Source organism: Taudactylus pleione, unplaced genomic scaffold, assembly GCF_031769625.1.
Source record: "Taudactylus pleione unplaced genomic scaffold, aTauple2 ptg000092l, whole genome shotgun sequence".
NCBI lineage: Eukaryota > Metazoa > Chordata > Amphibia > Anura > Myobatrachidae > Taudactylus > Taudactylus pleione.
Genome location: NW_028284494.1, coordinates 6,408,723 through 6,432,831, shown reverse-complemented (window position 1 = coordinate 6,432,831; position 24,109 = coordinate 6,408,723). Strand labels below are relative to the sequence as shown.

General features: G+C 47.5%; 1 protein-coding gene across 5 annotated transcripts in view; it reads left to right on the top strand.

The window, feature by feature from the left end:
• The window catches only part of DDX4 (DEAD-box helicase 4), a 366,926-nt gene that overhangs the window by 144,193 nt on the left and 198,624 nt on the right, over positions 1–24,109 (top strand). For all 5 annotated transcript variants that reach the window (XM_088469409.1, XM_088469406.1, XM_088469405.1 and 2 more), the window contains 2 exons: positions 16,067–16,111; positions 22,476–22,526. In XM_088469409.1, coding sequence (XP_088325535.1) covers positions 16,067–16,111; positions 22,476–22,526 — 96 coding nt within the window. The remainder of the gene's footprint in view (positions 1–16,066; positions 16,112–22,475; positions 22,527–24,109) is intronic.

Sequence of the window (24,109 nt, the reverse complement as noted above, 5' to 3'; positions counted from 1 at the left end):
TGGGGAAAATTTTTTTGTAGTGTTTCTTAAAATTACAAAACTTACAACATTTTAAAAAAATGTAAAGGAGGCGTATTAATCTATTTTTTTTTTTTTTTTTTTTTTTTTACAAGAATAAAACTAGTGCTCATACAATTATTTGGAACGTGTTGCAATACTTGCCCTGGACAGTTTCTTACAAATCCTTTAGATTTGAGTATAATAATTGTAAATACTAAGTAGTTGAAAGACAGAGGTAGCTGGTGCTGCCTCTGAGATTTTACAGTCTAGATGAGGGCATTTCTGACAATAGGAGCTTGTAGGACTTAGAGTGGACATACAGTAGGTCTGGAGCTAGACAAACATGCAGATAAAGTAGTATCAGGTGGCGCCACCATAGAAAATTAGGAAAAGGTGAGTTTTGAGAGTGCTAGATGATTTGAAGGTTAATATTCAGTCTGGTGTAAACAGTTCCATAAGTGGGGGAGAGATGCCTTTTAGGTAGAAGTGAGAGTCTGCTACCAGAGGAGGTGGAATTGGTAAGAGAAGCTTGAATTAAATTCTGGAGGAAATGTAGCTATTTTCAGAGTGGTGCAGTATTTGTGGAACAGTGACAGGAATGTCTGTTGTGGTATTTAGAACGTATTCTAAATACCACAAGGAGGTAGGTCATATATGGGGTTACAATAGTCAAGGCGGATAGTAATTGATAATGGGTAAGCATTTTATTAACACCTTAAGACTGTGGCAGAATAGGGGCATAAAAGACTGCACAAGTAGGGCTGGTTATGTGAATTTAATTGAGGGTGGAGTCAAGGATGATGTAATCTGTGAGGAAGTCTAAACTAGGAAGGGAGGAAAGTGATTGTTTTGGACATGTCTAGGTAGTTTTGGGATATGCAAAATGGAGTTGGCATCCATCCACAGTCTGATCTTAACCCTCCCAGTAGTGTCTAACGCTAATACAGCCGGAATGCCGACTGTCGGGATTCTGGAGCCAGGGTTCTGAACGCTGAGATGGTGACTACTTCCCCACTAGAATGTGGTTGTAGTAAATGCTAAAGTTCCAGTATGTAATTCTTACCACTGTACTTATGTAAAGCTGCCCATACACGGGACAATTTTACAAACTATATGCACGATTTCGATCGATCGCAATGATCAATCGTGCATATCATGTGTGGTTTGGCATGCTGTACGATGGCGATGCTCGTCCCCACCATCGTACATAGGCATCGTAGATCTTATGGAAAAACCATAATATATGCGTTCAATCATGTTGTTAAATAGGTAAACGAAACATCTTGTAAGATGTATCGTTTACTATTCACAACAGCATGCGATGCATCGGGCTGTATTTGAAAACATACCGAGGTGTCGTACATTTTCAAATCGCACCGTGTATGTTCTGCTTAACACATACATAAGATCAATGGGGTGAATTGGACACTTATGTATACAAAGTTGCATTTATACCACATAATATAGACTCAAATACAAAAAAATTTACTAATTAAGGTAAATGATAACATCAATAGTCTTCCCCATTAAAAAAAAATAAAAAAATCATGTGCATCTGTTCTCTTGCCGCAGGCTGTGAATAGCTTTTAGCAGCCACAGTATGTGTGATCAAGATGCGCTCAGCAATTGAGCTGTATGTCAGCCCTCTGCACCGCATAGTTTGCACTAGAGTGCACAGCAGAAGGTTTTCTGTCTGTTAAGTATACACATTCATTTGTTAAAGTGCAGAATTATTGTGAATTTTGTTTATATCCAATTGTGATGAATGAGGAGTATTCTTTTATTTGCAGTTTTCTGTTTTAAACTTAACATTAGCTCATGCTTAGATTCTTGTTCACTCTACTGATGTATTATGTAATGTCTCAGGCCAAAGTTGATTATGCATGGATACACATTCTGCGAACATATGTACAGCAACAGTGAATAAGACTTTTAGAGCCCCCTCTTGTACTGGTGTGCAGCAGCTCTTGTATGAGCGGTCTTCTGAGCTATAAACAGATTCTACATGACTCCTGTTGCATGTGGTCATCTATGACCTACAGTTTAGAATTAGCATGCAAGTCCATTCCCCGCTTGTCTGCTGCTTTGTTCTGACCTAATATAGTTAGGAGGTACAAGCCATAGTCAACCGCAAAGAGGTGCTGCAGCAGCTGTACAGACTACCCAGAAGTGTTTCCAGGTGTTCTTGAAGGAGCCTGGTATTGGCAGCTTCTTCTCTTCTACAACCACTGTGCAAATGGTAAGTAGTGGCAGTGTAAGGGTGGTCTTTAAAGTCAGATTACTTATGGTAACAGAACCCTAGAACCACAGCTCAGCTCTGCTGACATTGTAAGCCCATCCTGTCGCATAACAGGCTGAATCAGTGAAAATGTAAAAACATGATGACTTCATCTTGTCACAACCTTCAATAGTGTATGAACAAAGAGTTCATCTATAAGTGGGGAATTCAGTTCCAGATAGTGTGATCTATTCATAAAGTATTGCAGTACTTTTCACTATATATGGGATCATTTTGATGCGATTTATATCTTGACTATGTAGCAATAAGTATATTTGACTTTTTTATGCAATGTGATCCGGTATCCAGGGCTCCAGCGATGCAGTCTTTTTTTCTGCAATCCTCTGGATTCGGGAAGTCTCTCCCCTTTTGCACATGTACCGGCTGCCAACTCACATCAGTGCTGCGACTGGTGTGGGGCAGTGCGAGGGGGCAGCAGGCAGTTAAGAGTAGAAATGAGCGGTTTGGTTTTACTGCTCATCTCTAGCTAAGAGGTGGTGACCTGGCATATATGCATATGTCAGCTCACCTTACTAAGACCTAACTGGGGGCACTGGCAGTTAATAGGTGGTGACCCGGCATATGTCGTGTCACCTTACTAACTGCGGTGGTGGTATGGCAAATCAAGATGGCACTGGGGCAGCTGGGTCCATGGGCAGTAAGGAGGTGGTGATCCAGCATATGCATATGTTGGGTCACCTTACTAATAACGCCGGCAGTGCTGTGGGGCGGAGCAAGGGGATACAGGGACAGCAGGCAGTTGGGACTCATGAGGTGACTTGGCTTATAAATAGGCCTATATCCTGGGCTCCTGATTGGCTCCTGTCCATGAAGGAGGCAGGGAGACAGCGGTCTTCACTGCTCTTCTCCACTAACAAGTCTCCTTACGCCATCCTGAGATGGCAAATGGATTTAGCGAAGCGAAATGGAAAACTATTTTCTTTGCTTATATGAATCTCTCCATACTAGTGTATGGGGAAGCGATCACTACAAAAATCAGGGGAACCTTTGGGGATATCTAAGATTTCTCAATAATAACCCCTTCTATGATTAAAGCTGGATACACAAAAGACCAGGCATGTCAAACTAAAAATCCCAACCGGGCCGAATATTCAAGGTCTAAGTGTGTGGGCTGCAAGAAAGTGTCCTATATGCAATTTTGAAAGGTTCAATATAAGGTTCAATCAATATAACATTATAAAAATTGCAGGCAAAGTTAGGTTGCAAAGTAAGTGAATATAACAATCGCATGACCTAATACAATAATATGCTCCTGAACCCCTTTCAGTAATATGCTCCAGACCCCATCACCACATGACATAATATAATATGCTTCAGACCTCCCTTGTAATAATATGCTCCACAAACACCAGCCCCACTCCCTCAGTAATATGCTCCATCCCCCTCCCTCCAATAATATGCTCCAGACCCCTCCCTACAAAATTATATATATGCTCCAGCCACCCTGCTCACCTCGCTACACGCATGCACTGCACAAGACTATGTCCTCCCTCTTTATCTCAGCCTCACCATTCCCCAGCCCCTGTCTCCCAGCCTCACTATTCCTTAGCCCATCTCTGAGCCTCACCATTCCCCAGATTCACCAGCCGTGTCTTCAGCTCCAACCCACCCTACCTTTACACTTGGCAGACAGATTTATTAAAGTATAAATTTACTTACTGACTGGCGCACTACTGTGACAGTCAGAATCTGCGGGCTGGCTCCTCTTCTTTACTTCTGTTGGTGTGCACGCTGCAGGGCAGGCTGCTGCTGTGTGTGATTGTGTGCAGGGAAGGGCCAGGCTGCCTTGCTGATGGGTTGGAGGAAGTAGTCAGTGGTGACACTGCTCTGCAAAGGCTTATGGTGGGAGCTGCTGCGGGTGGGCATGTGCAGCAGCTCCCCCGTCGGCCATGTTCTTAACTACAGTAACACTGCCCGATCGGAGCTGTGCCCCGATCGTGGCGGCCTGGCTGGCTGATCAGTGTGTGCCTGCACGATTTCCCTTGAACTCCCGGACAAACAATATAGTGCATACACACTGTGCAAACTTCGAAATGACCAAGCTATCTATTGTGCGTTTATCGGTCGTTTAATCGTTAACTATATAATATATCACCTGGTAGTTATTACGCGCTGCACGATTTGTGGAGAATATTTGATTATGTCCTCAGATTGAGCAAACGAGTCAGAAGTTCTGCTTGGAGAGGCCGGGAGTGAAACTGGGCGTACTTAACCATGTCGAAAGTGGAGACCGTATGCAGGTGTGAATTGACACCTGGTGATGAAGTAAGAACCCTCAAATCCTGTCCTGCAGATCCCAAATCTTGTCCACTGGGAGAAACGCTCTCCGAACCCGTGAATCTAACAGGGCCCCCAGGTTGAAGCATTTCCTGGGCCGGAGTCAGGGAGGACTTCGAATTGCTGACCCACCCGTGCGACTATAGAAAATCTGTTGTGAGGCGATGACTCTCCCTTGGCATATTCCGAGATCTGGCTAGGATAAGATTGTCCAGGTAAGGGAGAATTCTGATACCCTTGCAACGCAAGTGAGCTTCAATTACCGCCATGCCCTTCATGAACACAAATGGAGCCGTGGAAATACCAAAGGGCAAGGACCGAAATTGGTAGTGCTCCTCGACTGCAAACCAGGGACAATGCTGGTGACTGAAGCACATGTAAATAAGCTTTCAGGATATCTAATGAGACAATGAAATCTCCCGGATCCAAGGACAAAATGATGGAGCGCAAAAACTCCATACGGAACTTGGGAACCCGCAAATACTTGTTGGGGGATTTGATGTTGAGAATTGGGGAAGGATCCGTTCGGCTTCTGAACCAAGAAGATTGGTGTAGAAGCCAGAGCTCCCCTGATCCTGAGGGACAGGAACTATTACTTTATAGGCTAGTAGAGAGCGAATTGACTCCCGCAGTGATTTTGCTTTTCAAGGATTACCTGTAAGGCCTGTGGTAAATGTTTGCCGGTGGACGCCTCTTGAAAGTAAGCGTAGCCCTGCGAGATTACGTGCTGGCCATTCAGACACAGGAGAAAAGCAGAAGCCGGACTCCCACACTGGGGTACCCCAGGGAGAAGCCCGCTCCGTCAATCGGTAGGCTTGTCGGCTGGCTTGGCAGCAGGGTGTCTGCTAGGCCAGGACTGCGTGCCTCTCGATTTGGGGGTCTTAGCGGAAGATTTGTGTGACCTAGAAAGACTGCCGCTTGGATTTCCCTTGAAAGTGAATGGAGGAAGCTCGTGCTCTAGTGGCTACCACAGAAAGCCATGTTGGAAGCTGTTACCGTGGCAACAATTTTTCCAATTCTGGCCTAAATAGAACGTCATTGGCATAAGGATGGGCCTTTTAGGGCCTTGTCTGCGCGCCATGAGCGCAGCCAGGGGGCCCTCCTGGCCGACAGAAGAAGCTGACACCTTGGAATTTAAGATGTCGAGAGCTGCTTCATCCACATAGGACGCATCCTGCTTGACATGCGCCACCGCAGGTAGTAGCTGATAGTCACGTGCCCCCGACGTAATGCCCTCCTCCAGGGCATCCGCCCAAGCGCTAATCGCCTTAGCCACCCATGCAGACGCAATGGCCGGACGTGCGATAGCTCCTGCTTGTGTATATATTCCCTTAAGGAAATTTCCTGTCCGTCGGATCCTTGAGGGAAACCTTATTGGAAATAGGAAGGATAGAACTCTTGATGAGAAGGCATGGTGCAGATAAAAGAATGCAATGCGCTTGGTGACATGAAATCGCTTGTTACGAGCGGTCCAAGCCTCTGCTAGAATTTCCTCAAATTCAGATTTAGGAATAACCACTGAGACCTTTTTTTGACGTTTGAAAACCGGCGCCTTGGGTCTAGGAGCCGGTTCCTTGTTTTCAATAGGTTCGATCTGACGGCCCTAACTAAGGCAACATCTACTTAAGGGAGAGGCACCTACTGAACAGACTACGTATCCTCATAGACACCGGAAGAAATCCTCCTCATTGGCATGAGGAGAGTTCCGAATCAGAAGTCTCAACCATCTGGGGCACCGAGCTCTCACGTCTGGACGGTTTGTGTCCGGAAGTACGGTCCCTATCCAGCATTTGCTGAAAGGAGGCAGACACCTGAGCTAAACCTAAGCCCTGCACTGATTTGTGAGAAGGTGCTCTTTCATAGGGGCTTAAGTGCAGGCGAGGCTGCATAATAGGGTTGGCTTGGACCCCCACCAACTACGACATTACCTGTGACAAGTTGGCCGCCCATGTCTGTTCCTGGTTGGATGCAATAGATGAGACGTCTCGCTGCGTGTCTGAGTAACACCTGATACAGAGACCATCCTGGTCCGCAACCTGTGGGGAAAGACCTGAAGAACAGTGTCTACATGTACTCAGCAGAGGATCCTCCTTGGGCGCATTGTTCTTGGAAGACATGTTAAAGTTTTCCAAGAAAAGTCCCACCCACCTAGTTATATAACAGGTGCAGTAGGAAACAGTACACTGAATGTAGAGGCCACACAAATTTAACAATGAATGAGGCAAAAGAGGATAAGTTAACGCCTTGCACACCTATAGATAGAAAGATAGTACAGAGAGAATAGTGTGAAAAATGAGAACAAGCACAGAGTCACATTCAATGCAATAATAATGATAGACAAATAATGCTCAAAAAACCAACTCCAGTTGGCTGGATGGAGCTAGACTGTATAACCTGACCTTAGGGGAGGTATACAGGGAGACAGGAGCCAAACCTCTCTGAAGACCATCTGTAGCTAGCAGCTGTGTAAAATGGCTGCTCTGTGTCTTGCAAGTGAGGAGAGAGGAGGAGTAAGCCCATGGCAGGAAGCCTCCGTGAGGGAACGGAGGGGCTAACTGGGATAACCTACCTCCCCTGCTGACGTAGATCCACTGAGCAATGGCTGCCTACAGAACCGCTGGCGGTCACTATAATCTTCAGTGATACCACCAGCACTGGAGACCCCCCGCTGCCTTCAAGTGCACTGGTGGTCTAGCAGCCGAGCTGGCCTCCTGTTTTGTCAGCACCACTAGTGGTCTCAACATCGGCGGTGACTAAAGTGATGATGCGGCTCCCTGATGTTATATTAGCAGCTCCACTGTATAGGTGCATGCTCCTGTTGCACCAAACTTATGCCGTCCATACACTGTGCAATTTAGAAACTTAACGATGTGTTCGATTTCCCTTGATATTCTTTCTTTGAAATTCTCAACACGATGTGGTCAAATGGTGTACACGATTGTACATAAGAGCATATGATCCTGATATGCGTATGTATCACATCCTACACGATAGGTCGCAACCTTATGGTTTTCCCCTAAGAACTACGATCCAGCTCTGACGGCGAGGACGTGCATCTGCATCCTAAAAGGACAAAAACACACGATGTGCATGATTGATCGTTACGATCGATCGAAATCGGCCACATCATGCAAAAAAATCGCACGGTGTATGGGCCACTTTAGATTGGGCTGGGGGGAGGTATAGGGGAGGAGGAGTTTGAGCTTCACATCTCTGAAGAAATTGACTGCCCTTTACCTCAGTGTAGTCCCTGTGTTCTCTATGGATAGGTGAAGAAAAAGGGCTTTTCACTGCTAAATGAATAGACCCCAGTGACCTTAGTGCTGGCAGAATAATTTGAGCACTGACCGTTTTTCTCCCAATTTGTATGTAACCTTTATCTACTGATTAGAATGTTTTTTAGACGGACCACCAAAAGATTATCCAGGAGAATGACTATTCTCATTGATTATCTAAATCATTTTATGGGTGGATAAAAGAATTGTTTGGGGAAGAAAGCTTTCTTTAGCTGGAGCAGACAAATTAATTGAAGGTTGAGTTTTAAAAATGTTAATGGCATATCCTCAACATAGCATTTTGATGAATTATTAAACAATTACCCGAATACCCGTCACCCTGGTCAACCGTTTTCTTTTATTTGTGTTGTAGACAATATTAAACTATATTTTCAGCAGTTTGACTTTGTATTTCAACGGTTTGATTTGTCTTCTCATTTTGTTATTATAATTTAGTAAACTAGTAAAGGGAACCGGTATATACCGGGTCACCTTATTTCTCCTCACATGGCAGATAATCTGGCCGAAATAACCAAGAGGGTGCTTTGGTTTTTTACTAACCTCCGTCAACATATTATTTTGGTTCTTGGGTTCAAAAGTAAACCAGCTTTCAAAACCAGTAAATAGTAATATTCTACATGTAGGTTTTCATAATAAAATCTACACTTATTTTTTTTTTTTAATTGTACTTTATAATTGTTTGTAAAATGTGTTGGAATAATATTGTTAAAGCCTGTGTGGGGGAGATCTTTGCATTAGTGCCCCTCATCTCAGTATTACTTAATGTTTTTTGTGGTGTTGGTGATCACAAACTACTACACTTCTCTGATTCCATGGAGGACACTGTAACCAATGGTATAGGTGGAGCGTGGGCATCAAAAGGTTAATGTTTAAATCCGCACAGGCTCCTCCTACCCTATACTGCACCCTCTGCCTGCAAAAGCCAGTTAATTGTAACAAATTGGAAATGGACAGGGAGTAGGAAGAAGAGAAATAATGGGCACACAGAGACCGGTGGGCCTGGACTGCCAGAACTTTGGAAAACAAAACATTTACTGGACTACGTTGGTCTAACTCTGAGGACAACACCAGTTCAGAATTGTGTGGACATTTCTCCTCTAATAGATGAGACCTCTGAGTTTAACTCTCATCCTAACTGCAGGGGGTTGTCATAGGACAATTGAATGGCCTCTGGAGGACAGCAGGGTCTAACATCTATTGTAAAGAGTTGGAGACCTGCGCAAGTCCCTGTATGGACTGGAATAATCCTTGCACCCAAGACTGTTAAACTGGCGCCAGTTGGGCGATGACTGGCAAGAGAAGGTACCCGCAGTAGGGCAGTCTATAGCGTAAGTCCTGGAACAAGTGAATTGTTTCGCTATTTCCAGCTCCTACAGTACATGGGCCCTACTGCCGGGTTACCTGGCGGTTGCGCCGCTGTGAAGTACTAGTCACACAGCCCCTGTCATCCTGAGCTGCACTAGAGAATTTGTCCTGACAGTTGCAGCACATAAGCACCTTTCTCCTTGGCAGCTCTTGAGGAATTTCCCTTTACAAAAATAGGGCCGGATTCAATAACCGGCGTTATCGCACCAGCGATAATTATATCGCCAATTTTTCATTGAAAAATTTTAAACTTTTCTCCATTTTGAGAAATGGGGAAAAATGTGTAAAATATCTATTTTTGGGTAAAAGTGTGGGGATTTCCTTCAGAACCCTTTGAACTGCCCCCCTGTTAATTTAGCTAAATTTTTCAATGAAAAATCGTCAGTAAATGATATCGCAGGTAATTGAATCCGGCCCATAGTTGCACACTACAATTAACATACACAGGGCACGTAAATTGAACAAGGGAAAACTAACTATACAGAAGTGGTTATCCCAGAAAAGTACTGCAAAAAAAAAAAATTAATAAAAAAAATTTTTTTGTAAATTATTGAGATTGCACCTAAATAGTTGCAAAGCAATGAAACTGATCGTATGAAGATTATGCAGAAAATTGAGATGCGCAATTTAACTGACTGAAATTTTCTGCTCAACAACCCTGATAATGTGCTTGAAACTTTAACACAGATACAGAGTACAGGTTAAATTTATACCCCATTAACAAAATATACATTGCTGGGCCAATGCACTGTAAGATACCTTTCCAGACGATGCTCCGGAAATACAGAGAGCTTTAGTGGGACAGATGAGGGATGCCGCTTCCTATATTGGGGAAGAGTCTTTGGACGCCAGTCTGCTCACTTCTAGGGTATTGGCGGCAGCGGTGTCTGCTCGCCGGTCTTTTGTGGCTGCGTTCTTGGAGGGCAGATGCGGATTCCAAGAAGGGCCTGGAGGCCTTACCCTTTTAATGGGGAGTTATTTGGTCCAGACCTGGAAAAAATCGTGGATACTCTGGCTAAGTCTGTCTGCTTTCCTCCCCTCGGCTGCTGCTCCTTCTAAGGTGAGGACTTGTGCATTTCGGTACTTTCGCACCCAGGGTAAGTCCAAAGGACATTGCTTCCCGCGGCAGTCAGCGACCAAGGCCGCCCCTAAACCTAAGAAGCAAACATGGAGTGCTCGGCGCCCTACTTTCAAGCCGGTGATAAACCTTCTGCCTGATGGGATGGGCCTCCCTCTGGGGTTCAACACCACCACGGATGCCTGGGTTCGAGAAGTTGTCTCCCAGGGGGTATGCCGTGTCTTTTTGGCATAGACCGCCCCATCAGTTTTTCTGCACGAGTCCTTCTCAGGACAAAACCAAAGCTTTACAAATTCAGGAAGCTATAGAGTCCTTGCTGAAAGCAGGGGTCATTGTTCCCGTTCATCAGTCACAACGGGGGTTGGAGTACTCTACTCTGTTTCTGGTGCAGAAACCAAATGGTTCTCATCGTCCTATCCTCAATTTGAAGTCTCTGAACAAATTCCACAGAGTTCCCAAGTTCAAGATGGAAACGTTACGTTCCATCATTCTGGCGATGGAACCTGGGGATTACTTAGTCTCCCTGGATATCCAGTACGCCTACCTCCATGTTCCTATAGCACCTTCACACCAGCGGTGTCTGAGGTTTGCTATACTACAACATCATTACCAGTTTCGGGTGCTACCCTTTGGCCTCTCCACGGCGCCAAGGGTATTCACCAAAGTGATGGCAATCATGGCCGCCCACCTTCGGAGCCAGAATATACAACTGCTACCGTATCTAGAAGACCACCTCTTGCTGGCTAGCTTCAACATCTCCACCTGACGATCGCTTGTCTGCAAGCGCACGGGTGGTTGATAAATTGGAAAAAGTCCTTAACGATTCCATCACAGCGGATGGTTCATTTGGGAGCCCTGCTAGATTCTCGTCAGCAAAGGATCTTCCTGTCTCCGGAAAAGGTCTCCTCCTCCCTGCAGCTGCGGATACACAGTTGCCTGAGCAGTTGCCGAGTGCCTGTTCATTCGGCAATGAGAGTTCTGGGGTCCATGGTGTCTGCATTCGACATGGTGGAATTTGCCCAGTTCCACTCTAGGCCCCTGCAGGGGCTGCTTCTATCCAAATGGAACTGGTTACCTTACCGGATCCGGTCTCAGATGCTGGTGTTGTCCCCGGAGGTTCGGCTTTCTCTAGCTTGGTGGCTTCAGACAGCTCATCTCGTTGAGGGTCGCCCCTTTTGGATCCTGGACTGGGTTCTGCTCACGACAGATGCCAGTCTCCGGGGTTGGGGGGCAGTGACAGGCTCGTTGTCACTTCAGGGCCGTTGGACTGCGGAAAAAGTGGTTCTCCCCATCAACATTCTGGAGCTGCGGGCCGTGTACAGGGCCCTGCAGTCGTCCGGCACCGCTCTTCAAGGAAGGGCAGTACAGGTTCAATCCGACAACGACACCACGGTGGCATACATCAACCGCCAGGGAGGAACTTGCAGTCATGCTGCGCTGTCGGAGGTGTTACGCATCCTAGCTTGGGCGGTGTGCCACCCTCCAGCAATCTCGTCAGTCGTCATCCTCAATTGGGACGCGGGCTTCCTCAGCCGTCACGACGTGCATCCCGGGGAATGGTCGCTTCACCCAGAGGTATTTCAACTACTTGTGGACAGATGAGGGCTGCCGGAGCTGGACCTGATGGCCTCCCGTCACAATCACAAGTTGCCCGTGTACGGGTCAAGGACAAGAGACGCAGGTGCAAGTCTGGTAGACGCACTGTCGGTGAAATGGACATTTCCACTGGCATATCTATTCCCTTGATATCCCTGCTGCCTCGGGTCCTGCGGAAGTTCAAGCAGGACGGCGGCATGCTTCTGCTAGTGGCTCCTGCGTGGTCCAGACGTCCTTGGTACTCCGATCTGCGGGCCCTCTCCATCGACGCGCCGTACCATCTTCCTCAGCGACGGGACCTGTTGTCTCAGGGGCCTGGCTTTACCCGGATCTGGGTAGGCTGTCTTTGACGGCATGGCTCTTGAGACAGCCGTCTTAAGATCTCGGGGCTTCTTAGGCTTGGTTATTAGTACCATGCTTCGGCACGCAAGCCTGCTTCCGCTAAGATTTACCACAGAGTGTGGCACACTTTCAGTGGTGTGAGTCCAGAAACTATGATCCTCAAGTGTTCCAGGTTTCTAAGATTTTAGCTTTTCTTCAGTCAGGTTTGGATCTAGGCTTACGTCTTGCCTCGCTGAAGGTTTGTGTGTCGGTACTGTCTTTGTGGTTCCAACGTAGGGTCACTACACTGCCAGATGTTCACACCTTTTTCCAGGGTGTTCTTCGAATCCAGCCTCCCTTTGTGCCTCCAGTGGCTCCTTGGGACTTGGCGGTGGTTCTTCGGGCCCTGCAGGGTCCTCCTTTTGAGCCTCTTGAGTCGGTGGAACTCAAGTGGTTGACGTTTAAGACTGTTTTTCTCCTGGCAATTGCTTCTGCCAGGAGGGTGTCAGAATTGGGGACGCTTTCCTGTCATCCTCCTTTTCTGATTTTTCACTAGGACAGAGCGGTGCTTCGCACTCGTCCTGAGTTTTTGCCTAAAGTGGTTTCTAAGTTCCACATTAATGAGGAACTTGTTGTGCCAGCTTTTCAGTCACCTGATCTTTCGGCTGGTGAGGCTTCCTTGGATGTAGTCCGTGCTCTCAGAATTTATGTGGACCGGACTGATTCCGTTAGGAAGTCTGATTCCTTGTTCGTCCTCTTTGGTTTTCACAGGAGGGGTGGCCTGCCAACAAACAAACTTTATTCCGATGGCTTTGTTCTGTTTGTGAGGCTTATACACAGGAGGGTTTACCTGTTCCAGCCTCTGTTAAGGCTCATTCCACTCGGTCTGTGGGGCCTTCTTGGGCTGCTAGACGTGGCGCCTCGGCTGTTCAGCTATGTAAGGCGACCACCTGGTCTTCCATTCAGACATATTTGAGGTTTTATGCATTTGACACCTTTTGCCTCTCAGGTTGCATCCTTCGGGCGCCGGATTCTCCTTTCTGCACAGGAGCGTCCCCGCCCTTAGTTGAACTGCTTTGGGACATCCCAAAGGTTAACCTTGTGGACCCCCTATGGACCCTGAAGTAGAAAACAAGAGAGATGGTAAGAACTTAGCTTTTATCTCTGTTTCTACGAAGTCCATAGGGTCCACAGGGCACCTGCCCTGACGCACCTGGCTTCATATGGGCTGTGTGGCTGGTCACCGGTTTTTCAGTCTCCCATTTCTGTGAGTATGGTTTCTTGTGTGTTTCAGTCTTCCTTCTCTCTGTTTCGTCTCCTCCTCCGGCCTTGGCTGCTTACCAACTGAGATGCCTGTGGCTCGGGGGCGGGGTATAGAGGAGGATGGACCCAAGTGCTTCCTGGGAGCAGCAAAAGCTTTAACTGCGTGATGCCCGTGGATCCAGATCCAGCTGTGCCCCAAGGTCAACCCTGTGGACCGTATGGACTTCGTAGAAACAGAGATAAGAAAGGTAAGTTCTTACCATATCTCTTGTTATTCACAGCCTTGGCCATGAAGTGCAAAATTGAGCTCAAGTGTATACTGTTTCCACTGTTCATCCTTGAGGTGTTCCTACAGCTTAATTGGAGTCCACCTGTGGTAAATTCAGTTGATTGGACATGATTTTGAAAGGCATACACCTGTCTATATAAGGTCCCACACTTGCAAGTGCATGTCAGAGCACAAACCAAGCATGAAGTCTAAGGAATTGTCTGTAGACCTCCGAGATAGGATTGTCTCGAGGCACAGATCTGGGGAAGGGTACAGAAAAATGTCTGCTGCTTTGAAGGTCCCAATGAGCACAGTGGCCTCCATCATCCGTAAATGGAAGACGTTCGGAACCACTAGGACTTTTCCTAGAGTTGGCCGGCCGTGTAAACTGAGCGATCGGGGGAGAAGGGCCCTAGTCAGGGAGGTGACCAAGAAACTGATGGTCACTCTGTCAGAGGTAGAGCATTCCTCTGTGGGGAGAGGAGAACCTTCCAGAAGGACAACCATCTCTACAGCAATCCACCAATCAGGCCTGTACGGTAGATTGGCCAGACGGAAGCCACTCCTTAGTTAAAATCACATGGCAGCCCGCCTGGAGTCTGCCAAAATGCATCCGGAGGACTCTCTGACCATGAGAAACAAAATTCTCTGTTCTGAGGAGACAAATATTGAACCCTTTGGTGTGAATGCCAGGCGTTATGTTTGGAGGAAACCAGGCACCGCTCATCACCAGGCCAATACCATCCCTACAGTGAAGCATCGTGGTGGCAGCATCATGCTGTGGGTATGTTTTTCAGTGGCAGGAACTGGGAGACTAGTCAGGATAGAGGGAAAGATGAATGCAGCAATGTACTGTACAGACACATCCTGGATGAAAACCTGCTCCAGAGCGCTCTTGACCTCAGACTGGGGCGACGGTTCATCTTTCAGCAGGACAACGATCCTAAGCACACAGCCAAGATATCAAAGAAGTGGCTTCAGGACAACTCTGTGAATGTCCTTTCTTGAATCCAATTGAACATCTTTGGAGAGATCTGAAAATGGCTGTGCACCGACGCTTCCCATCCAACCTGATGGAGCTTGAGAAGTGCTGCAAAGAGGAATGGGCGAAACCGCTCAAAGATAGGTGTGCCAAGCTTTTGGCATCACCTTCAAAAAGACTGGAGGCTGTAATTGCTGCCAAAGGTGCATCAACAAAGTATTGAGCATGTATACTTGTGATTTTAGTTTTTTTTTTTTTTTAAATTAAATTTGCAAAAATCTTAAACTTTTTACACATTGTCATTATGGGGTATTGTGTGTAGAATTTTGAGGACAAAAATGAATTTATTACATTTTGGAATAAGGCTGTAACATAACAATGTGTAAAAAGTGAAGCGCTGTGAATACTTTCCGGATGCACTGTGTATATATGTGTATGTACGCATATATTATCTATCCTAAACTAGTATCCTAATAACAAAGGCAACACCTTGCATACGGAGAAGGTGCTGCCTGTGTTAAGGATAGAGTTCATATTGCACAGAAATGAAGTGTCTGTCCAATTACCATAACACTTTTCAATAAAGGTCCTCCTGAAGCCAGAATAAGGAGATACTCCCTCATCCATAGACATCACAATAGTTTCTGATAACACATCACATCATTTGGAAGCGGGAATAGGTGTCAGGGTGGAAAAGAAACATTTAACGTTTCCTGTTTTTTTTTTATTGTATTTTTCTTTTGGTTTTCCTAGAAGGTGCTGAGTTTAATGTCATTTATTGTCCTTAGTTTAGTACATAAAACCTTGCCCTGGGGGTCTGAAACCATAGTTATATGGGGTGTGGGGGCTGACTTCTGGGGAAGTCCCCCTCCTCTATTTGAACACCACTAGTCCTAAGCAGCAAAGTGTTTAATAAGTGTGTTCCAAGCAGCACATTAATATTTTGAATACTATCTTTGTCTAGTGGTGCTAGTCACTGGACTATATAGAAGAGTGTCTGAGAAGGATTGTTAAGTGGAGGGCCTCCGAATGAAAGGAGCAGGGCACACCATCTGGTGATACTGATGCTCCTGTTAAACAGACATTTGTTTCAAGGATAAAACTTGAAGACCTTTTTGTTTATCAGAACTTGCAGTATGTTAGGTCTTAAACATTTGTGTAAATATAATTATGTTGACTATCCTTCAGTTTGTATACCAGCATGATTAGGGAGCACCCCATTTTACTTCACTTGCCATGTTCAGTATGTTTTCTCCCCCTGAAGTTTTTTTTTACCAGTTAGAGCTATGTAGTAATGTATTATGTTTTTCATTAATTTTAGGATTTAATGATGGTACAAAACTTAATGGTTTCCCAAGAAGAGGAGGTAAGCAAGAAAGCCTTCCCCATCAGGTTGAATTTTCAGTTTTACGCTTTCAATAATTTGTAGTGTTCAGTTTGTCAAATACTTGTTGTGCCACTGCAAAATTAAAAGCATTTCCCGGAAGCCATGTCCTAAATGTGATCTATTGTTTCCCTGTCACGCAATTATATTTCTACTTCAGGGTCCATAGGGTATCCACAGGATACCTTGGGGTATAGGTGTGACGTCAGTCGCAGGGCACCAAAGAGTTAAGCTTTCAGCCTCCCAGGATGCACTAGGTCCCCCTCCTATACCCCGCCCCCGGGCCAAGGCACCTCAGTTTAGTTTGGTGCCCGGCCGGAGTCGGGTGCACCTGTTGGAGTGGGGGCTAGAAGAGCCCCTGAAGCTTTTTCTTCATGCAGCTGTGGCTGCACATCTGGATGAACAGCATGGACAGTCAGTCCTGACGTCCATGCTGTCTTCCCTACACCCCGCCGGTACCAGAACGCCGGTACTGATCCGGGGATGCTGGTGGGCGTCTGGGGTCACAGCTAGCGGTGACCCCAGATGCTCCGGACCATGGCCGGATTCAAGGGGGACAGAGGTAAGCAGCGGGGTCCCGCGGTGGGTCCCCGCTGATCACATGGTCCTAAGTCCCCAGGCAGGGGGCTCCCTGGGGACTGGCTGCAGCGTGGAGCCAGGCGACCAACCTGCGCTTCCACTACCCCCTGGGACAGCGGACCGCAGCAGAGCGGTAGCGCTGCGGCGTCCCAGGGGTTAAATGCATGCCAGGGGAGCGCGCCTTCCCTGTCTCACAGCCGGCGCCTCCCCCGCTGCACACAGCCCTCTCTGCACTGTGCTGACTGGTCCTGTGTCAGCGCTCCTCCCCCAGGCCAGCTTCTCTCTGCTCCTCGGCGGCCATCTTCTCTGCAACGCATGGTGAACGCTGCTGGAAGTCTGGAAGGAAGCATCGTGGTCTGGGTCCCCCCGCATACCTCTCCTCCGCTGTGGCTCAGGTCTGTGTATGCAGCGCTGTGTCCTACCAGGCCCTGTGTCTGTGTAGTTGAGTGATCAGCGCTGTTAGTGCAGGAATTGTTATTTCTCTGCATTGTATGTGACTGTGCTAGCGCTGCCTGTAACTATTCTTCTCTAAACTGTCAGCTTTATTACTGTTCTTTCTGCTAAAGCCCTTGCGGTGCGGTGCTGCAGGGTGGTCTCTCGCCTATTTAATACTTAATTGGTGAGAGAGGTCACATACGTGGTGCCATCATGTCTGAAAGTGATTTTCCCCTCCGGCTACAGTGTACCACGTGCAAAGTACCGTTAGCGGAGGGGGAGGGTAGCGCGGAGGGCCTTTGCCGGCAGTGTTTGTCCATGGCGCGGCCTATTACGGTTACAGCACCGGTACAGGAGCCGCCCTGGGCTTGTTTCGCTCAGGCGTTAACAGCTTTAGTGGGCCAGTTAGCTCCGCAGCCCGCGTTTACTCCGATGGGTTTGTCCCAGCAGTCTGTGGTGTCGTCACCCATGCAGGGGTTCCCACGACAATTGGTGGTACCCCACAGTCTCCCTATTTCCCCGCTCCCGGGTTCTCAGGAGCCAGCGTGGGTTAACTCCCTGACGAGTTCTTTACAGCACTTGTCGGATGTGTTGCAAGGGGAGTCTGTGATGCGGCCTCATAAAAGGCCGGTGGCGTCTCTGTCCGCTCCTTATGAGGATGACGAAGGGACGTCTGATGATGGGGAGATTCTGGATCCTTACGATCAGGAACCTTTCCATACTAAGGACGCTGATGCTAAGTCCAAAGTATATATTCCTGGACTTATTCGGGCGGTCCGCACAGCCTTGGTGATTGAGGACGAAGTTCCCCCAGCGGCTAAATCTAAGTATGCCTTTTTCAAAGATGTGAAGGGCGATGCCACAGTCTTTCCTCTTTCGGGTCAGTTGGTGGACCATTTAGAGGAGGCGTGGAAACAACCTGGCAAAAGATACCAGCCGCAGAGACGCCTGGCGGTGGCTTATCCGTTCGCGGATAATTATTTTGCTAAGTGTGAATCCCCTCCACAGGTGGATTCTCACGTGACCCGTCTTGTCCGTAGTGCCACGTTGCCGATGCCATCCATGTCCTCCCTTAAGGATGCTACGGACCGCAAGGTAGAAATCTGCCTGAAGTCCGCTTATTCCCTTGCAGGGGGGGCAGCACGGCCGGCTATGGCCATTTGCTGGGTTGCCAGAGCGATGGAGCGCTGGGCGGATTCATTAGAGGCTTCTTTTGAATCCGACTGTCCGGCCGAACAAGCGGAGTTGATTGGCAATCTCCGTGATTCGGCCACCTACATCAACGAGGCGGCTCTAGACATTAGTACTCTGGTGTCTAGAATTTCTTCAGCAGAGGTAGCTGCTCGTCGCACCTTGTGGCTGCGATCCTGGAAGGCGGACGCAGATCCAAGAAAGGTCTGGAAGCGTTGCCGTTTACCGGAGAAGTTCTCTTCGGTCCGGATCTGGATAAGATTGTGGCCACGCTGGCGGCAGCCAAATCTGCTTGTCTCCCGTCGGCCGCTGCTCCTTCTGGTTCTGGACCATCGTCCTTTCGGTCATCTAGGGCCCAGGGCAGGCCCAAACCACAGTCGTTTCCTCGACAGGCTGGCCCTAAGAAATCGGTCAAGCCCCGGAAACAGGCATGGAGTACCAGACGTCCGGCCCCCAAGCCAGATGACAAGCCTGCAGTCTGACGGTCCGGGTCTCCCCTTGGGGGATCCCAGGGTGGGAGGCCGCCTGCTGCAGTTCTCCCGGTGTTGGTCGTTCACTACGACAGACACTTGGGTTCTGGAGGTGGTCTCTCACGGGTACGCCCTCTCCTTCCGGCACAGACCCCCGGCTCGATTCTTCACCACGGGTCTACCATCAGACCGGAACAAGGCTACGGAGCTGCGGAAGGTATTGCACACTATGCTCCAGGCTGGAGTTATAGTGCTTGTTCCATTCTCCCAGAGGGGCCAGGGTTTCTATTCAAATCTATTTTTGGTACAGAAACCCAATGGGTCATATCGTCCGATTCTCAACCTCAAAGCACTCAACAAGTCTTTGCGGGTCCCGAAGTTTCGGATGGAGACCCTACGGTCCATCATTCTGGCGCTGGAACCTGGGGACTACATGGTGTCATTGGACATACAGGACGCTATGGCGGTCATGGCGGCTTCTCTGCGGCTGCAAGGAGTCCGCATGTTGCCGTACTTGGACGACCTGTTATTGGTGGCAGGATCTCCAGAGCTCCTGTTACACCACTTGGACCTGACCATTGCACTGCTGCAACGGCACGGCTGGCTAATCAACTGGCAGAAGTCCACTCTAATCCCGTCTCGGAGGATTCTGCATCTTGGAGCCTTATTGGACTCGGGACAGCAAAGGATCTTCGTGACGGAGGACAAGATCTCTGCTTTACAGTCAAGGGTGCGCAGTTGTCTGCACAGCCGCCGGGTGTCCTTACACTCGGCGATGAGGTTACTGGGCTCCATGGTGTCGGTGTTCGACATGGTGGAATACGCCCAGTTTCACTCTAGACCTCTGCAGCACCTGATCCTGTCCAAGTGGAACGGGCTGCCTCAGTCTCTGAAGTTCCAGACGATTGTGCTCACCCCGGAGGTTCGCCTGTCCCTTGCGTGGTGGTTAAAGACGACCCACCTCAACAAGGGACGTCCGTTCTGGGTTCCAAATTGGGTCCTGTTGACAACGGACGCCAGTCTTCGGGGCTGGGGAGCAGTTTCGGGTCCACACTTGTTCCAGGGCAGGTGGACACCGACAGAAGCGGAGCTTCCAATAAATATCTTGGAACTCCGTGCGGTCTTCAATGCTCTCCTGCAGGCACAGCGGTTTCTCCAGGGTCACCCGGTGCAGGTCCAGTCGGACAATGCTACCACCGTGGCCTACATAAACAGGCAAGGAGGAACTCGCAGTCGGGCGGCTCTCGTAGAGGTCTCTCGGATCCTGGTTTGGGCGGAGCGCAATCTTCCGGCCATATCAGCGGTCTTCATCCCGGGAGTGCTAAATTGGGAGGCGGACTTTCTAAGTCGCCAGGACGTTCATCCAGGGGAATGGTCCCTGCACCCGGACGTTTTTCAACTACTGGTGGACAGGTGGGGTCTTCCAGAAATCGACCTCATGGTGTCCCGGCACAACAACAAGTGGCCGGTGTACGGGTCTCGCACAAGAGACGAAGGGGCGTCTCTGGTGGATGCTCTGTCCGTCCGGTGGACGTTCAGGTTCGCATACCTGTTCCCTCCGTTCTCCCTTCTTCCACGGGTAATCCGGAAATTCAAACAGGAAGGAGGGACGCTCCTGTTGATAGCTCCCGCGTGGCCCAGACGGCACTGGTTCTCAGACCTTCAGGGTCTGTCCGTGGACAGTCCTCTGCGGTTGCCGCTACGACCGGACCTTCTGTCTCAGGGTCCTTGTCTTCACCCGGACCTGACTCGGCTGTCTTTGGCGGCGTGGCTGTTGAGACGGCCATGCTGAGGTCCTGGGGGTTTGCCAGCTCTGTGGTGTGTACCATGTTACGAGCTTGGAAACCGTCTTCCGCGAGGATATACCATCGCGTGTGGCATACGTTCTTCCAGTGGTGTCGACCGAGAGGTTATGCACCGCGGGAGTTTCGTCTGTCTCGGATTCTCGCCTTCCTGCAAGCGGGACTAGATCATGGGCTTCGCCTTGCTTCTTTGAAGGTACAGGTTTCGGCCCTATCTGTCTGGTTTCACCATAGGATTGCTACAATCCCGGATGTGCGCACCTTTATGCAAGGTGTTCTCCGTATTCAGCCGCCCTTTGTTCCACCTGTGGCGCCTTGGGATTTGGCTGTGGTCCTGAGGGCTCTCCGAGGACCGCCGTTTGAACCACTGGGCTCAGTGGATATTAAATGGCTAACAGCTAAGACTGTTTTCCTTCTGGCCGTTGCTTCAGCCAGACGTGTTTCTGAGTTAGGGGCTCTTTCTTGTAGACCCCCTTTCTTGGTTTTTCATGGGAACAGGGCAGTGCTCCGCACTCGGCCCGAGTTTCTTCCCAAAGTTGTTTCCCAGTTTCATGTTAACGAGGAAATAGTTGTTCCGGCCTTTAACTCACCGGGTCTTTCCGTGGGTGAGGCCTCTTTGGATGTTGTGCGGGCCTTAAGGACTTATGTTGACCGCACTTCTTTGTTTAGGAAGTCGGACGCTTTGTTGTCCTCTATGGCTTCTGTAAAAAGGGTTGGCCTGCTTCAAAGCAAACTTTGGCAGCCTGGATCCGTATGGCTATTTCTGAAGCTTATCTTCATGAAGGCCTACCGGTCCCTCCTTCTCTGAAGGCTCATTCCACTAGGTCTGTGGGTCCTTCGTGGGCAGCTCGACGTGGTGCCTCGGCAGTTCAGATCTGCAAGGCTGCTACGTGGTCTTCTGTCCATACCTTCGTGAGGTATTACAGGTTTGACACCTTCGCCTCTCAGGATGCTTCCTTCGGGCGGCGGATTCTCCTTTCTGCACAGGAGCGTCCCCACCCTTAAAGGATACTGCTTTGGGACATCCCCAAGGTATCCTGTGGATACCCTATGGACCCTGAAGTAGAAAATGAGATATGGTAAGAACTTACCCTTGTTATCTCTATTTCTACGAAGTCCATAGGGTTCCACAGGACTCCCGCCCTGTCGCACCTGTGCTGCAGATGGGCTTTGCTCTGGTCACCGGTTTTCCGTCTCCCTCTGGTGAGAATGTGATTCTTGTATGTGTCCAGATCTTTGTTCTCTCTCTTCCTTCTCCTCCTCCGGCCTATGGCTTGGTAACTAACTGAGGTGCCTTGGCCCGGGGGCGGGGTATAGGAGGGGGACCTAGTGCATCCTGGGAGGCTGAAAGCTTAACTCTTTGGTGCCCTGCGACTGACGTCACACCTATACCCCAAGGTATCCTGTGGAACCCTATGGACTTCGTAGAAATAGAGATAACAAGGGTAAGTTCTTACCATATCTCATATTTTTATAGCGCTTTTCAGCTGCCAAAATTCTTTGTTTTGACAGATTAAACTTCAAAGTCATACTAGAAAAATGGTTAAGTGCTTAAGAAATGGAAAATTTTAATTTTTAGTTTGTGCATGGGTTCTTCAGAAGATCTTTTGTAACTCCGATCCAATCTCGAGCAGAATTTGTGTGGGAGTGATACTATAGGAATTTTTTGAAACAATATTGTATCATAAAAACAGTCAGTAGTTTGTAGTGAGCTGAAATCTAATTTTTTGTTTGTTTTTGTTTTTGCTTAAATGTGTGTAGCTGAATCATTTTTAGGAAATGTTCAGATGTGACCAGATAAATTGTTTATAAGCTGAAAATTAAATTTTTTAGTTTGTTTTGAATTTCTGACTTTAACTTCTATTTTAGGTTTTGGTGGTGAAAATGGAAATGAATCGAAAGGATTTTCTGGCAGAGATGGTAAGTGCATACAAGAACTGGAATCAGAGCGCAGTCATGTTTAGTATTAAATGAATTTATTGGATATTTTCCAGCTAACCGGCGTTAATGACTTCCTATATACACTACCTGTCAAAATTTTTAGAACATTGTCATTTTTCCAGCTTTTATTGAATTTTAAGTAATTAAAGTCCAGTGAATTGCCTGAAATGGTACAGAGGTAAGTAGTAAGCTGCTAGTTAAGGAAAAGGTATTTGAGAGTTTTAAGAAATAAACCTTTTTCTGGGAACAAGAAACGGGTTAAAAACTTATTTGTGTACACGCTGGACAATATATTGTTCGATTTGTCGTTTTGAATTGTTCACATAGTCCACTGTGCATACTATTGCGCGCTCCCGTGCGTCTTTCATCTGATCTTCAGATCTGCCTGCAGTGCAGGCTAATCTGAAGGTCCCTCAAAAAGAAAGAGCGCTAACCATAAATATCAGTTTAATCTTAATAATAAGCATTCAATAAAGGAAGATAAATTTAATAGGCATGAATAAATATTCAGCCGATCACAATATCCAATTCCAACATAAATTGATTGGCACAATCAATTAGACACAAAAAAGAACAATAAAAAAAAATTAATTCCTAATAGTGTATAGTAACTACACATGTAATTAGTCCACTGGTTCTCCCATTCAGATAGAAAGCTATTAAAAACAAAACATATCAATGCATTTCTCAGCCACGAACAAGTGACTGTTTCCTGACTTCTGAGTAAACAACTCCTTGTTCGTGGCTGAGAAACGCGTCGGCCTCTATCGCTCTTTTCTTTGCTAAGGACGTCACCTGGAAAAAAAGTTTTCTCCCACAGCTGCCGGGAGCACACAAGCGCGCGTGTACACAGCTATTCAGCAGTCAAAAGCCCGGACTGATCATCCGAAACAAACAATCCTTCTGAGGTACGAGGTAGTAGTGGTAAACAGCACCTGTATAGCGCTACTCTGCCCCAACCGTGTTTGATGGTCTCTACCACATTCCAAGTGGAATTGGGCCGTGCACGGAGGGCATACTCAATACACAGGATAATAATTACTGACCGTTTTCTCTGACTGTTTGGAATGAATATTAAGGTGATTTAACCTGCGCAAGACCTATTCACTACCAAAAGTGTTTGCCAACAGACTGCCACTTGATAATCAGCCTCAGGACTGACTAATTTAAGTTTTTTGTTGCCATCAGATTGAGACATTACAGATGGTTTGTTACCATTTACCTTAACAAATTTTCATCTTGCTACAAACATACTGCCGCAAGATAGGAAAAGGAAAACTGCAAGAATCCACATACTGAGACGCACTCAATTGCAGTTCATAACACCAATTGTGTGCATGCAATAAACTTTTATTTTTTTTTAAAGGAATCTTTGATACCAGGTGCTTGAGGCTGTTGATATTAATTTAAGATCACCAATATGTCAGAGTCCAGATATGTTTTGTTTTTAATCTTTCTATCTGAATGGGAGAACCAGTTGACTAGTTATTACATGTGTAGTTACTGCACACATGATTAGGAATTAATGGGGTTTTTTTTGTCTAATTGATTGTGCCAATCAT